Source organism: Platichthys flesus, chromosome 13, assembly GCF_949316205.1.
Source record: "Platichthys flesus chromosome 13, fPlaFle2.1, whole genome shotgun sequence".
Lineage (NCBI taxonomy): Eukaryota > Metazoa > Chordata > Actinopteri > Pleuronectiformes > Pleuronectidae > Platichthys > Platichthys flesus.
The window spans coordinates 21,764,965-21,781,526 of record NC_084957.1 but is presented as its reverse complement, the minus strand read 5'-3'; the positions used below and the strand labels follow the sequence as shown (position 1 = coordinate 21,781,526).

Below are 16,562 nucleotides of genomic sequence, written 5' to 3'. Positions count from 1 at the left end.
GTCTAATGTTAATCGTAATGAGTCTGCAGAGCTATCGACGAGGTGGTCGATCTCAATGGAGCTCAGGGTTTTAAAGAATTTGTTGTTTATATCTACTGCTAATACGGGTTTAAATGTAATTGGGATTATTTCCTTAAATTTAGCTACAGCACTATCAGGTAGACATCTAGAAAATGAATTTTTTATTAGTGGCATATATTCAGTTATTGAAAAATCAAAGGTTATTAAATTATGGTCTGATAGAACTGGATTGCGCGGAAGTACTGTTAAATTTTCAATTGCGACACCGTACGATAATACAAGGTCAAGTGTGTGGTTACCACAATGAGTAGGTTTGTGCACACACTGACTGAAACCAATAGAGTCTAGTATTGAAATAAATGCTACGCTAAGGCAATCTTTATTATTATCAACATGAATATTAAAGTCACCAACAATAATAATTTTATCGGTCTTTAGGACTAAGTTTGATAAAAACTCAGGGAATTCCTTTAAAAATTCAGTATAAGCCCTGGGAGCACGGTAAACTACGGCAAATATGATTGGCTGTTGGTGGTTCCTTGATTGGCGTGGAAGACTAAGAACCAGACATTCAAATGACTTGTAGCTGAGTTTAGGTTTAGGATTAATTGATAGACTGGAGTTAAAAATAGCAGCAACTCCACCTCCTCGCCCAATTTCTCTAGGAACCTGTGAATTGATATGACTGGGGGGAGTAGATTCATTTAGACTGACATAATCATCAGGATGCAGCCACGTCTCAGTGAGGGACAATAAATCTATGTTGTAATCAGAGACTATTTCATTAACTAAAAGAGCCTTTTTTTCCAGTGATCTAATGTTTAAAAGACCACATTTAAAAGTCTGGGTTTCCTGTATTGTTTCAGAGGTTGTTTTAATTTGTATTAAATTTTTGTGTGGAGTTCTCGTTCTATTATTGTTTAATTTCAATAATTTAATCGGACGGTGAACAGACACAATCTCTATGGGGTTTTGTGACTGATCCAGAGGGAGCGCAGAGAAGTGTTTAGCACTGCAGCTCTGCTTCCTGGTCCCAACTATGGGTTGTCATGTTATAGACTTAGTAATATTCCTAGATAAGAGAGCTGCTCCATCCCAAGTGGGATGAACGCCGTCTCTCCTAACAAGACCAGGTTTTCTCAAAAAAGTTAGCCAATTATCTATAAAGCCCACGCCGTTTACAGGACACCACCTCGACAGCCAGCGGTTAAAAGACAACATGCGGCTAAACATGTCATCACCTGTTGTGTTAGGGAGCGGGCCAGAGAAAACTACTGTGTCCGACATCGTTTTAGCAAAAGCACACACCGACTCAACATTCAATTTAGTGACCTCCGACATACGAAGCCGGGAGTCGTTGCTGCCGACGTGAATTACGATTTTATTGTATTTACCTTTTTTATATTTAGCCATTAACTTAAGTTTAGATTCGATGTCGCCGGCTCTGGCCCCTGGGATACAATTAACTATGGTCGCTGGTGTCGCTAACCTGACGTTTCTCAGAACCGAGTCGCCAATAATCAGAGTTTGTTTATCAGCGGGTGCCTCGCTGAGTGGAGAGAATCTATTTGAAACGTGAGCTGGTGGCTCTTTAATCAAGGGCTTTCTAAGTCTAGCACTATGCCCCCTCTGGAACGTCACCCATCTGCCCTGGGCTCCCGGCTGCACGGGACTAGTCTGGGGACTGCTCGTTAAGGCTAAGCTACGTGCTAAGCTAGGTGGCTCCGCGGCTAGCGGGAGCCGGCTAACTACAGCTAACGGAGTTTCTAAGCTGCTGAGCCGAGCTTCTAAGTCGCTAAGCCTCGCCTCCATCGCTATCAACACATGGATTTATGGATACATTAATAATTAAAAGGAAATAAGAACATTTATAAAAATATTTTCAGTGTGATCTAGTGTGCTAATCAACAGCAGATAACCATTGACTAACCAACAAATAATATCATTCAATATTAACAGCAGTAAAAAAATTATTCATCTATTTTTATAGGATATTTACTATGTACAGTTTGTTTATTCCACTGGATAATGAACTGCCACGAAAACAGAATAAAAAAAAAAAGAAGCTAATTATTGTTGTAGCACTTCTAATTAGGTGGGTTTTTGTCCAGTTCTGTCAATTCTGTGTGAATGCAGCTGTAACAGAGCCGTCTAACTTTCTCCCTTATTAGCAAAGAGCTGCTCATTCGTTGGTTTTCTGTGGCTAACATGACAAACAGTGGGAGATCAGGAGCAGATAACGCAAACACTTGGAGGAGCCATAATTCCAACCTTGCCATTGTTGGGTTTGTCTGCTCTTTGGTGTTTGTGCCAAGCTAAAGATTGTTCATTTGGTAAAATAAGCATCTTTCTGAACAAACACTTCTGCAGCTCAAACAACTCCAGCAGAGATACATCTGCTCTCCAGTGGATTCAGATTCCGGAGCTGCGTGCTACCCGTTAAAACTTTAATTTGTGTCATGTCAATAATTGAAACCTTCATAGATTTGAATCAGCCCCTTCAGTATTGGATCAGGCTCAGGAAGAATGCAGTGGGTCTGTTAGGTCCCACCGAGGGGAAAACTCAGCACAACATAAAAATGACCATGTCCAGTGTCGCAATAACTTGCAGTCCGACAAAAAGTTGTTTCTATGAAAACCTGAGTGAAAAGGGTTTCTGGGCAAGTACAGGCGAAAATACCAACGCTACGAAACATGGCGGCACAGATGAGGTTTGGAGTTTGGGAAGAGGAGCCATATCAATCTAAGCTTAGAAGACTAAAGTTGTTATTTCAATGTGAAGGTACATTTTTAAGGATCGGATTGTCATTGTGGCCAATAACTCAACGCGTATCCTCAGGAAATACACTGAGCTAAACTGAAATGCATCGATTTCTGAAGTGGTCATATTTAGACCAGTGAACAGCCAACGGGTGTTTGGTTTTTATGTTCTCTCTGCTGCAGTGTGCTGCTTTTATTAGAGACGCCGCTGTACGTGTTACAAAAGTGACTCTTTTCTGTTTTCTAAATGAAACACTGCATCGTAGTCACACTGCATCTAGAGCCGCTTCATTTTCTCCCCGAATGCTTATCCTGTGAAAAAAGCACACCCTGATTTTTGGGTTGTTTTTTTCTGTTCCATATGAAAACAACATAATCAATATCAAATCACACAGTGTGAAAAATCCAGAACCGTGCCTACTCCTCAGATAATCACACAGCGTAATTACAATAATAACCTGTGCTATACAGAATGCGAGATCCAGCCAGCAACAAGCAGACCTCTACAGTTCCCTCTGATTTAAAGCCGAGTTTGTTCATTCTGGAGCCTGAATGTTCAAACGGGGTCTTTCTTTTTTGTTGGGCTCATTTTTCATCACTGTACCCGTCCCTCGCTGATTATTTCATCCATCTTATTGGCACAGTCGATAGAAAGTGGGTGTTGATAATCCTTACAAACCCTCTGCCAGTAACACAGAAAATAAATAGAGGATGAAACTTTCAGACTCCACGGCTATTTGGAGCATATTCATTGCACTCTATAGATTGGGAATCGGTGCAGTGCCGCTGTGTGACCAATGCAGCTGGAAATGGAAAGGCCTTCACTGGCGCCATATTCATCACAATAGATTTTTTCTGATCCCGAGAGATCAGGCAGAAATTATTTCTCCAAATAGTCTTATATCATGTATCCATTGTATTTTCCTCAGACTCGTTACAATCAACAAGCATCTTTTTTTCTCCCTCTGCACTGAGCCTTCAGCTGACGTTGGTATAAAGCCTCTGAAGGCTAAGTTCTCCATGTCATCATATGTTTATAAATGATTATAATGGTCTCTTTTATATTCATTCCATGTATCTCTGAAGGACATCAATAATAATGGAAATGTACATTAGAGAGACATGTTTATCAGGTATTGAATTGACAGGATTGGCTCAATCTTGGAATCCATCATCCATCATCTGTTGGTGAATAAGCCTCTGGGGATAACAACCAATATTTTGCCCCCTTTGAAGATGGTTGAACCTTTTATAGCCTGAATAGTTTCTTAAATCACAGGAAACACCAAGAGTGGTACTTTTTGTTAATGTTCTAGGTCCAGACAACGTTTTGGGATCATTTCTACCAACAACTATACGCATATGAATGAAGATTAGTTAAAAAGCAGATGGCGCTTCTTTTGCTCTGCACTCCGACTGTTTACCGGCGGGTAACCAAAGCCAGCTCAAACGTGATTGGTCAAACTTCAAATGGACTCTCACCTACAGATTCTACAAACTCACATTCATACGTCCTTTCAGAGTAAGAATTGGCATCGTGGTAAAAAGGTATATCAAGATACTGATAATTATCAGGATAAATGTCACATTAGTATTTCTTTTATGTTTTAAAACTGACTTCTTCTCCTGAGCAACGGTTGCAGAATTATATCACGGTAATAATTTATATTGTTTTAGTTCCCATCTATATATCAATGCAGATAAATGAAAAAAAACTATGCATTTCAGTCGGTGTGTTTCGTTACTTTTGCTCTCAGCACCAATCAAACCCTCCTCTAACGTGATTGGTCCAACTGAAAAAAGGAAACCAGAAGTTTACGGTCCTAAATCCTGTTCTGCAGAATCTGTACATTGAGATTAGGATTAGATTAAATCAGAGAATCCTAACTATTTCTTATATTGTTATAATGTATCGTTTATACATTATGATACCCACGCCGTGATACTATACTTGTCAGTACAAGTGGAGTGAATCAGTCAATGCATAAAAAAAAACTGAAACGACAGAGTGAAGACAGCAGCATCCGTCTATGTATCACAGCCAAGAAAATCAGAGATAAGAAGATACAAACTGATCTCAGGGAGGTAAAACTCAAAACTGCAACTCTCTCCACTCTCTCTCTTCATGTTTCCGCAGAGCTGCAGTCACTCAGAGATCATGCACAGAGCACGGAAATGCTGCATTTGCTAATTTTGACCAAAGATCTTTGAACAAAGAGTCATTTGCAGCTGCTTTATGCATCATCAGCTTTGAAATCAAGTAATGGGGATGTTACCTGGTCGGTTTTTCACATGAAATAAACCCAGAACAAAACCAAACAGAGAATGCAGGCAATAGTAATGCTGGTAAAAAATGAACATACTGTATATATTTACATAGAGTACCAGTTCAACTGCAGTTAGTTGCATTTTAAGATGAATTTGATAGTACATTATTTCAGTTGACAGATAAAACTGCAACATAACAAATTAAATAAAGGATAAATGGATTTAATGCCGAACATAGCAAACATCTGCAATATATAAAAAAAAAATCATTTGTACAAAAAGCTCACATGGGATCAGAGTTAAGAGGAGGGTAATCTTGACATGTGACATAATCAGATATTATTTCTCTATAAACAGAAGTAGTCATTATTTTGACATATGTCGTGCAATGTTTCAAAAAAGCGTCTTTAGATCTTTGAGCTGCACATTTCATTCTAGTTGATTTGGTCTAACATTCACCTTCAACTGCATTGTTAATCCATATACAACACCTACAGGGGACAAAACACGTCGCCCACATGACTGTTTCAAACCAACAGCGCTGCAGCGTAGCCAGTAAACAAAAGTCCTAGCCTCAGTCCTCAGCTATCGACATTAATCAAGACATTTGTGAACAAAGTGAAGATGAAACCAAAGAAAAGCACACATACAAAACCTGACAATTAAATTGTCTGCTTCGAAAGGCAAGAAACAAAGACAGTGGCCCTGAAAATCAAATTAGAACATCAACTTACAAAATGCAATAACAAATGACTTCTGATGGAAAAGGTACCTACAAGTCTCGTTGCTGATTGGACGGACACACTTCAAAATACTAAGAAAACATGATTTGTTGTGTTTTCTCCTTTGTCTTTGTGTTTTGTGATCTGTTGTTGTGATTGCTGCTCCAGGTAAATAACATAATAACACAAAATATCATCGTCTTCTATCTTTTTTCCTGCACCGAGAAGGTTATGTTTTTCATCTTTAATTTTCTGTGAGCAGGATTACTCAAAAACTACTGAGATGATTAAAGCTGGAGCAGATCCAGGATTTATTCTTGTCTCAAATGGAGAGATGAGCTGCTAACCTTCGTGGAGGTACACACTCTCCATGTGGAGAACGTGAAGTCAGCCACAGAGTGATCAAATCTTAATTGGATCTGCTTGTGGACGTGGGGGACACGTATTAAAAGTTGTGATTTGGATGTGAAAACCCATTTTTATGCCAGGTGTAAATGGAGTCGCAAAATAACTTCATTGTATGTTTAAACTTGAGGAAAAGTGCCGGCGCACCTGTCACACCCTGGTGTTCTGCCTCATTTACCTCCTGATAAATTCATCATGCCTTGAATATGTACAGCGGAAGGTGTTTCTCCACTGCCTGCTCCACATTCATTAGCAATGAATGAATCTGCAATGAGTGAACCTGCAGCTGCATCGTCTCCTTCAGACACACACATACACACACCATCACTCCTGCCGTTATGCTGAATGCCAGAGCGGCTCAAGCACGTTCTAGGTGCTTCAGATGGGGAATAATTAGTTGTGAAGTATCCGCCTGCTGAGCAGACTTGAAGCAGGGGAAATTTTAAGTAAATATATGTGGGCGGTGCTTTGCCACACGGGGAACAGATTCAAGCTCATAAAAGATGAATGTCTGGTGCAGCGGCCTCTACCTGCTGTGAAGAAGTCACTGTAATTTGTAGCAATATTCCTCCAACAAACCTGTAGTTAAAGGGTCTTGTCGGCTAATGAAAGCCTTGTGTTTCCTCTCAGAGCAGAAAAGGCTGCCTTGAAAGAACATTGTGGTGAAAGTATCAAATTAAATAGGTATTTATGAAAAATGGATGTAATCGTTAAATATATTGGAAAAAATGTTACATCCGTTTTTTCGTTTTGTCTTTTGTTCAGTTTCAGTTATCATTTTGTAAAAAATGTATATCAAAGGAAATGTTTCTTCATATCTTGTTTTCATTATTTTTATCTTTTCAATGGCTTAGCTGGAAACAGGATTGTTTTTTTCCATGTGTGGCTACGGGAACGTGTTAGAACAAAATAGCTCAAAAGGACAAACATGGTAGGAACACGCCACATGGTAGGAATACGCCACATGATTAGCTCTTAAAGCTGATTCGTAGAAGCTCTAGAGACAACCTGAAGCTTGTATAGATTCAAAAACGATTTCCCAACATAGGATGTCATTATAAAAGTTACATGACAACAGAGAAATCACATAATGACGTCTTGCATAGTTCAAAACTGCATTTTTCCAGTTATTTCTGCAACCTTTAGGACTATAGACAAAACCTGAAGCTTATATCGTTTGAAACATGTAGACTGATTGGACGGTCTACATCCAAGGATAAACATAAATAGCCTCTGGCCTAAACACTGAGCTAAGCTAAGATAAGGTGAGCTGAGCTTAGTGCTGAGTGTACCAAGACAAATCTGATACCAGTCCTCCATCCTGATCCTGACAACCAACAAAGAAGCTCACCTCAAAATGTCTTCAGTACTTACACTTTACCGCATAGCTGTGGTCAAATGAATGTCATGCCTGACTCTTCTTGTTACGTTAAAAAAGTTATCAAATTCACTTTAGAGCTGGGTGACAATATTATTTCAATAGCAATATAATAAAATCTAAATGTATATAAATCACAGTGGGTATAATGTTCTGCCTCTGATTTGTAAAATGTTTAGTAAATGTTCATCACTCAATGTTCATGAAGAAAAGGTTCAAACAAAAATCACTGTTGTTAAATCTAAAAGAAATAATAATGCAAAATGTATTGTGCTAATTATTGATATCAGCTGATATGAAAATGTTTCCAACAGCTCCTTCCAGCACGATCGTGCTCCGTGTCATAAAGCAAACCTTGTCTCTAACTGGTGTCATGACCATGACCATGAACGTGAGCTCCATGAACTTAAGTGGCCTCGTCACTCAACAGAATCACCTCAGAGATGTGGGAGATTGGCAGCGTGAACGTGCAGCTGACAAACCTGCAGGAATGATGTGTCGAGTAAACATGGAGCAGAATCTCAAGCCTGTGTTGTGTGAATCTACAACAGGGTGGATTCCGCCGCAATGAGTATGAGGCTATTGTTAAGACAATCCCTGAGTCCATCTACTGTTGTGTGACGAGGAAATGACTTCTGGGTAAAACGGGAGATAATTTGGGTCAAATGTTTCTCCACACAAAACACAAACAGTGATAATTTATAAATGGTGTTTTAGGTCCAGAAGACATTTAAGTTAAACTCCAATAAAAGTTACCCTCATGTGAATACCGCTGAATTAAAAAGCTGATGAATTCCATTCAAAGTGCTCCACCTCTTGCTTTACCCATGGACAACCAACCCGTGATTCGCCGAAACAGAAGCCAGAAGCATCCACCAAATTTTGTCCCTTGTTTAAAGATTTCTACATATTAACATACAGAAGCTTTTCATAAAGATAACCGAAGTTCCCTGCAGAGTAAATAGGACCAAAATATCTCCTGATATTCCTAATTATCACGATAAATGTAACCTTCATATTCCTCTGAAGTTCAAAGATTGAGTTTAGCACCTCAGTGATGTTTAATTGCCCATCAGCCCTTTAACAGAGTACATGTTACTGTATTAAACTAATTAGAAAGAGAGAAAATGTAGTTTGACTGTCATCTAGCGACACAGCATCAATTAACTCGATGACCGGCTAAGCTCCGACATCACCAACATTGCTTCACTGTCTCTTTGTGCAGCCAAACAAAGTGCGAAAGGTTCCATGAGGGGAAGAGCACCCGCCACCTGAAAAAGGCCACACAAACCAACCATGACACGACTCTGCCCCACTCACCAGCCATCCCTTTGTTCCTGAACGATAAATATGAGAGCAGCTTTTTGACCTCCAAGAGCATCGCAGTGCTCCGTCTCGGTGTGGCACGTCAGCCCTGATCACAGCACACATCTGAGAACCACGGGACTGTCATAAATGAGTAATGCAGCTGTCAGTTTAGCTCAGTTCCTCACCTTAACATAAAGTGCTTAAACCCTAACACAAGCCCGGTGTCACACTTGCCCTCAGAGAGCAGACAAACAGATCACGTGATGTCATGCCTCTGGTGTATTGATTTAATGATACCTGGAATTTTTTTTTACAAAACATCCGGCGTTACTTAAATGTTGTTAGAAACGAACAGATGGTTTGTGTTATTTCTAAAGGTAGGGACATCCTCCAGGGAGCATGATAGAATGTGTTTACCAAATAAAAGAAAACACGTCATCTGATTTTTAAATAAAAATTGTAAATTGGTAAAAAGTTGTACATGTGCAGAAAATAACAAATGTTTCGACCTGAAAGTGAATTAAGTGGAATATAAAGATCAAGTTTATCCTCTGGAGAACATGATTGTCCTGAGTAGAAATGATCTGTCACATAGACTGTAAATAAAAATGACAGCGCCTTAAATGTGATGCCAAAACATTTGGATCGCCCACTGCTGGCTGGCTGCTGTATAGGTCCTGACCTCCTCCATGTTAGCAGATGGGAGTGGGGCCTAACTAGAAAAAAAAATCGGATCATATCTTAAATACATTTTGATAAAGATTACCTGTTTAGGTGTGAATGTGGAAATTTGTCCAGGATTATAAAGGAAACTTAACCTGTTGAGTTTTTGTTGAGCTATGGCTACATCCTGTCTAATTTCAATATAAATTGTAATGTTTGCTTCATTTAGATTGTTTGCTTCATATATATATAGTTGTTATTTGTTGTGTCCATGTGGGTAATGTCACGAAATTGTATTTAAATAAATAAACACAATTCATATTACATTTTTTTGTTTTTAAGGTGAAGAGAAACCAGCACCTCTGGTGAGTGTTACTCAGAAACAGGCGACATATCAAAAGCGGATAAAAAAAAGGTGAAATTATTCCATCCTGGTCTGGAGACAAAACCGGTTGTAGCGTCCAGGTGAACCAATCACAGCCTGAGCTCTTATATTGCTGCTGTATGTCTTCTGTCTCTACTTGTGATGGAGGCAGGATGTGCTTTAATTAACACTTTTTCTTTTTTCAATTGTTCTCCATGTGTGCTTTGGCTGCGTGCACACACATACACACACAAAAACACACACACACAGACACAAACACACACACGTAAACACACACACACACACACACACACACACACACACATACATACATGCACACAGACACCGATGCAGCGAACAGACCCTGTATATTGATGTGTTCTGTCTGAAATCTGACATTTACTGTAAAATCCACAACCAAAGCCCCGATCTGCTGCCCAGTTTACGACATTCACCCAGCTGCTATCCTGCAAATAAATCCACAGATCACTGTGTGACGCCTGTCTCTCTGTCTGTCTGTCTTTGTCTGTTTATTTGTCTCTCTCACTCTGTCTGTCTCTCTGTCTCTCTCTCTCTGTCTGTCTCTCTGTCTGTTTCTTTGTCTCTCTCACTCTGTCTGTGTCTCTGTCTGTTTCTCTGTCTGTCTCTTTGTCTCTCTCTCTCTCTGTCTGTGTCTCTGTCTGTCTCTCTGTCTGTCTCTTTGTCTCTCTCTCGCTCTCTCTGTCTGTGTCTCTGTCTGTCTCTCTGTCTGTCTCTCTCTCTCTCTGTCTGTCTCTCTCCGTATGTACTTCAATTGCCAGGTGTGTTTCTGAGCACCCTGGGAAGTGCTGTGCCAACTGTCGAGATCTTTAAGAACAGTTGTCCAGACACCAAACCCTGACGCCCCCCTCCCATCTTTATTCTTAACTGTACTTGCTGTGATGTCAGTTTTGTTTAATTTGACTAAGACAATGACAGGTGTTATTTTGAAAATGAAATATCTTATTTAGAAGTTATGATGAGGGTGGACACATAAACACCTCACTAAGGAGTATATTAAAAATAATAATAATAATAATGAATATCATTATTGTATAATACAATTATAAGATATTACTGTGTGAATACCTTGAGATCATGAATGTTGAGTTTTTGTAATTTAAAATGTAATTAAATTTGCTCAATTGAATACATTTTTCCCATATAAATGTCCATAGGATTTGTCTTTAGTTCTGACAGTGTGTTTCAAATCAGGTTCTATATCATATAACATATTCATGTATATTGATGCATATGGTTTGTACACAATTTCTCAAACAACTTAATAGGATTACATCGTTTATTATAACCACCACTAGTTACCACTATGGATTAATCTGCTGATCATTTCCTTGACGTATCCATTAATCATTTGCTCTACAATGTAAAAAAAAACGTGACAAGATGGGACTTCCAATTGTTTGTGTCGTCCAATATTAAGGATTCAGTTTAGTGTTCAGAAGCCAAGAGAAGCAGAAGCTCATACAATGGTGTTTCTAATCCACACACATCAACACACATGTTAATGCAATCATATTCGAAACAGCTTGATATTAAATCTAAAACATATATTTATAGAAGCAGCGTCTCCATCAGACTACATCTGAGTGTATGTGAGTGTTGGTCCCTGTATGACAGCAGCCTCCTGCACGGTGGAGCTGAGGCCACTCAGCACTTTCTCCTCGTCATGTCCAAACACTGACTCCTGCAAACACAACATAACGAAGAAATAGAAACATGCGTGCGTGACAGAGCCGGAGCTGCAGAGCGCGCTGCCCCTGTCATGTGCGCCAAGAAGGAACGGACCTGTTTGCTTGACCTTCACATTACGCACCAGGAAAAACCGGAGGGAAATATCAACTTCTGCCCAAACCAAACACGTCTCTGAGAAAAACAGACCGCCAAGTAAACTTCAGCACATCTGCTCAAAACACTCGCTTCAGCCTCCGGCTCCTGCAACAACGGGAAGAAGAAGCTGGAGCAGCAGCAGCATCCAGGCGTAAAAACTCAGCAGCCTCCACTCCCGAGCCAGGAGACAGGAGCTCACAGGTGAGCTCGGGTGAAATACTCACAGTGAGAGGCGGCCGAGGCTCCGCTGAAGACGCTCAGAGTGTAAAGGGAAACCATATGCAGCAGAAAAACCATCTTCCCAGGCGTGATGTGGTTTATCCGATCGTCCGCGGAGAGGCAGAGATAGGGCGGATATTCCTCCTCGCTCCTCCGGCGCGGAGGCATAGAAGGATGTGGAAGAGCAACCCGCTTCCACGACGACACTCCCCGACTGAGACACTGCCTCTCGCTCCCTCTCCTCCTCCTACTCCCTCCCTCCCACCCTCTCTTCATTGGAAGAACAGGAGCTGTGGTGATGCACATGCAGCCGCTGCAACACACAGGCAGCAGATCTACAGAGAGAAGCAGCTGCAACTCCTCTATGTGCACGCGCCCCTGTGAACTTTACAGCGACATCACATAAAATGCAGACATGCCATACGTATGTTAATGCGCTGACAGGTGAATAATGAATCAATATATGAGCTTTACTCTGCAGCTCGACGTGGACCAGTGTGAAGCATCGTCTCACTGGGAGTTTTGCCATTTTAGTCATGTTCTGTGCAAAGAAATAAAATGTGCAATGTTTTTGTATCTCATATTTAAATGTATTTATGGGTTTGTTATTGGCTTTAATAGCATGATTTAAAAACATAAATAATAGTACTTTTTAAAACCAGATAAGACATTTGAACATCAATAAGTAATATATTTTTTAATATTTTCCTTTTTCATATTTTTTAAATTCTCTTTCTCTTTGTTAGAGCGGATTAACTGGTGTCCATACAGCTCCGGGATAGCAATGTTCTGATTCTTTTTTGCAATTACAATGTAGAAATCCTATTTAGCTTTTTAGTTATCTTACTATAGTGAAGTTTTGTGAGCATTGTATGGTTTTATGAGCTTTCATCAATTACAGTAACAGCAGTTCATTAATTAGTTTATCTATGATTTACCTAAACAAAGTTGTGCAAAAGTGCCTTACACGCAGGATACATATTCATTTGCTCTTATGAATCGTATTAAGGCACAAAAAAGGGACAATCGGTTTCTCAGTTTGCAAAAATAAATAGTACATTAAAGACATATAAGGTTGTACGATAATCTGTCATGTCTCTAATTATTAAAAAGCTGTTTTCCGTCCACAGGACGTTCTGCCCTTTTCCTGAAGGTGAAACAGTCCATTGAAAAACGAAATGCTGGAGAAAAGTTTTACCACAACCGGATGACCCATCATATATCATTATTAATGTATTATAACTGAATAAATGTAATAGATCCATTATTTACACTTTAAAAGTATCATTTGGTGTGTGATCATGACACACTATCATTAAACACAGAGTATTGGCTGAAGCTGAAGGCAATGTTATTGGTTTATACCAAAACAACTGTAGAACTTCAAGTGAGAAAGGACATGTTGAACTATATTGAAGTTTGTATCTCATAAAGAAACAGAGAGAATCTTCAAATTCAGTGTAATTCATCCTCTGGGGAACATGAATTATTGCACAAAATAATCACCTATATGTTAAGTTCACAGAGGGAAGTGTTTGTTGGATGGTGTAAACCACAAATAACAGCAGGAGGTAGTTTAATGAGACTAGATGAGAATTATGGACACTTGAATATGATTGTTTATGCTGCTCAGCCCAGGCCACACTGGTGTGACATCACAGCACCTTCAGCGATGGATTTTAAAGGTTTTGTATTAATACAGCTCTTTTCTGGTCTGATGATGGCCATTTAAAGCGCTTTACAGTACAGTTTTTCACCCATTCAAACACACATTCATACAGTGCATCTATTGGCAGCACTTTGTTGTTCTATGAGAGGCAATTCGGGGTTCAGCATCTTGCCCAAGGACACTTCGGCATGCAGATGGGTCAGACTGGGGATCAAACTGCCAACCTTCAGGTTGTAGGACGACCGCTCTACCCCTCAGCCACAGCCACCCACTAAGAACGGAGCACCAAGACGCTTCGTCTTGTGGCCATCTAACTGTATAACTCCTCTTGTGTTTTCTTAATCAGCAAATTGATTTGCTATCATATGAAATATTTTAACATATTTCAATATCATGTCCAAAATTTATTACAAGAATTTCCTTCTGGGATTAATGAAGTCTTATCTTATCTTCTTACATAACATATTATTTTGATATGTTTGTGTTGTTTATAATGTTTATGTTCAGGGTTGTTCCTAAATTATTAGCATTTATATGATCATACTAATACTGCGACACCTTGTATAGATGTTGGGATGTGACTGGACCAAAGTGATGGACCAATGATTATCCCCGTTCAGCGCCATGCTGTGCATATCACTAAAACAATATTGAGACAAACGGTTAAACTGTTGCACCAAATCAGTAAAATAGGACAAAAATATATGAGATATAGTTGAAGGGATAAATGAGATTGTAATAGTGGAAGCCGTAGAGGAATAGATGTAGTAAAAATTAACAGAGGAAGCAGAAGTGGTGCATTGTGCAGCTTTATGTGTTTCTCACCTGGTTTTTCCCCTCTGGCTGTTTCACTGCTCATATTACATGGTCATCGTTTCCTCCAAGTAAACACTGCATCTATTTTCTGGGTCTGAGGATGTGTAATATTCTTTGTATTTCAGTTTTATGTTGGTGGAGACATCTACAGGCTGCAGCGATGTCACTTGTGTGGGCACTCAGTCCTTTTTTGGACTAATGTTTTTCTCGGTTTCCCTGTCCACATAATGCAGCACTTTGGAGAATGTGTTCACTGCAGAAATAGCATTAAAGTGGACTTTGAATTTATGCTGTAGATGTCCGTCAGGCTGATGCTCTTTGTTAGTTTTGTTGTTATGGCAAGTTGGTAAAATGTCTTTGTTCTCACACTTCTCAGCGGCGTATTTTATTCACTTAAAAACATGTTTGAAGACAAATTTAAGTATGCAGCTTGGAATAATAAAATGTGTCTGATAACAGTTGAGTCACTTAAACATTTTAGATTACTTTTGCACATTGAACTGTGAACAGACTGTGAATATGCAGATAATTTATTTCTGCACTTTAATCACTGAAACCAAGACATCTCCAATTTCCTTTGTGTGTGAATGTGTGTTGGCGGCGTCAAGTTTCAATATCACAATGTGTTTAGCATCATTTGGCACCACGATTGGTTTTGGTGTCATATTTAAGTTGAACACATGAAACTTTCTTCTTTCTGAAGACAGATGTGAAAATATTTGACTCTTTAGCTTTAGTTCTTATATATGTATATAGTCCTATAGGAGGCACAGAAAATTTACTTTTTAAATATGCATGGCTTAATTTCTGACTTCATTGTGACTTATTCATTACCTTGCTAGTGACATCTTTCAAATCCCTTTTCAAAACACAGCTTTTTAAAAAACTCCATGTTTTATCTTTTTTATTATTTAATTGTAATTTTTTTAAGCCTGAATTTGTATGTTTTATATAAATATTATTTATTTGCTCATCTTATTTGTCTTAATCCTGAAACCAATTTACCAAATTTCAACCATGTGAAGCACTTTATAACAGCATTTTTTAAAGTATTAATCGTTTGTTTTTAACATTATGATTATTAATTATATCACGTCCTATGATTGTATACATTGTCTGATAAATATACAATTTATATTGTCTCTGTAACTGTACGTTGTGGTTATATGTTGGAAAAGTTTTTTCCGGAACCTAGATTTGTTGACTTTTGACCAATAATCAAATGTAGTCATGTTGAGATAAACTCTAAAGTCATATTCTCAGCAAGTTCGGTGAATAAATTATCTATTTTGTACAAAACACAAAGACACACAAACTGGGGTGTCAGCTAACTGTATAGTAATAAAACACATTTTTGAGAGGAGAATCATTAATTATTTTTTGCTCACAGAAGAAACTTTGGCCAGTTACCACCATGAAGTAAAGCTATGAAAACCGTGTCGTACAAGGTTTACCAAGCATTATTCACATAGTCATTCAAATGAAATAAAAAATGCACCTACATTAGCTCCGATTCAGGATGCATTATTCAACACGCAATATACAATTCACACTACATACACTTCATTGCACAACTACGCTGTACTGCAGTACCAATGCAGATAAAGAGGGAATATAGATACTATGCTGAAGTACAGTATACAATGTATCGCTCCTCTGTGGTAGCAGACACAAAAACAGATCAGAAAAAAACGAGGAGGCAGATTTTGAAGAAGCTCAGTTTCATGTGTTGTTCATCTGCTGCTTTTCCCTCCGGCTCTGACACATATTACTGCTCTCACCAACCTCACCTCATTCCACAAGTTAAAGCAGAGTTTTGTTTTGGTGCGAGAGCGCTCGTCAGATTTGTGGTATTTTATAATGAAAGGAAAAAACAAATCTTTGAAAACATACACTTAAAACAGATAAGGTATACAGTAGTTTAATGTGGGGGTATAATGGTAATTGTGAGGAACACAAGAAAAAAGACATCACATAAAAAACTATAAAGAGAAACTCACCCTCTGTAGCTTTTTTGGTCACAGCCACAGACGTACGCACTGAAAATAAATCCGCTCTCTTTTATCTCCTGGAATTAGTGTGTTTTGTCAACTGTGTGCAAAC

The 16,562-nt window shown here is 38.9% G+C and overlaps 1 protein-coding gene across 1 annotated transcript in view; it reads right to left on the bottom strand.

Annotated features, from left to right (window-relative positions):
• Nucleotides 1-12,162, bottom strand: part of LOC133967630 (contactin-associated protein-like 5) — a 93,560-nt gene extending 81,398 nt beyond the window's left edge. The window contains exon 1 of the mRNA XM_062403203.1: nt 11,980-12,162. Within this exon, the coding sequence (XP_062259187.1) occupies nt 11,980-12,142 (163 nt within the window). The 5' untranslated portion in view covers nt 12,143-12,162. The remainder of the gene's footprint in view (nt 1-11,979) is intronic.
• Nucleotides 12,163-16,562: the final 4,400 nt, after the last annotated feature.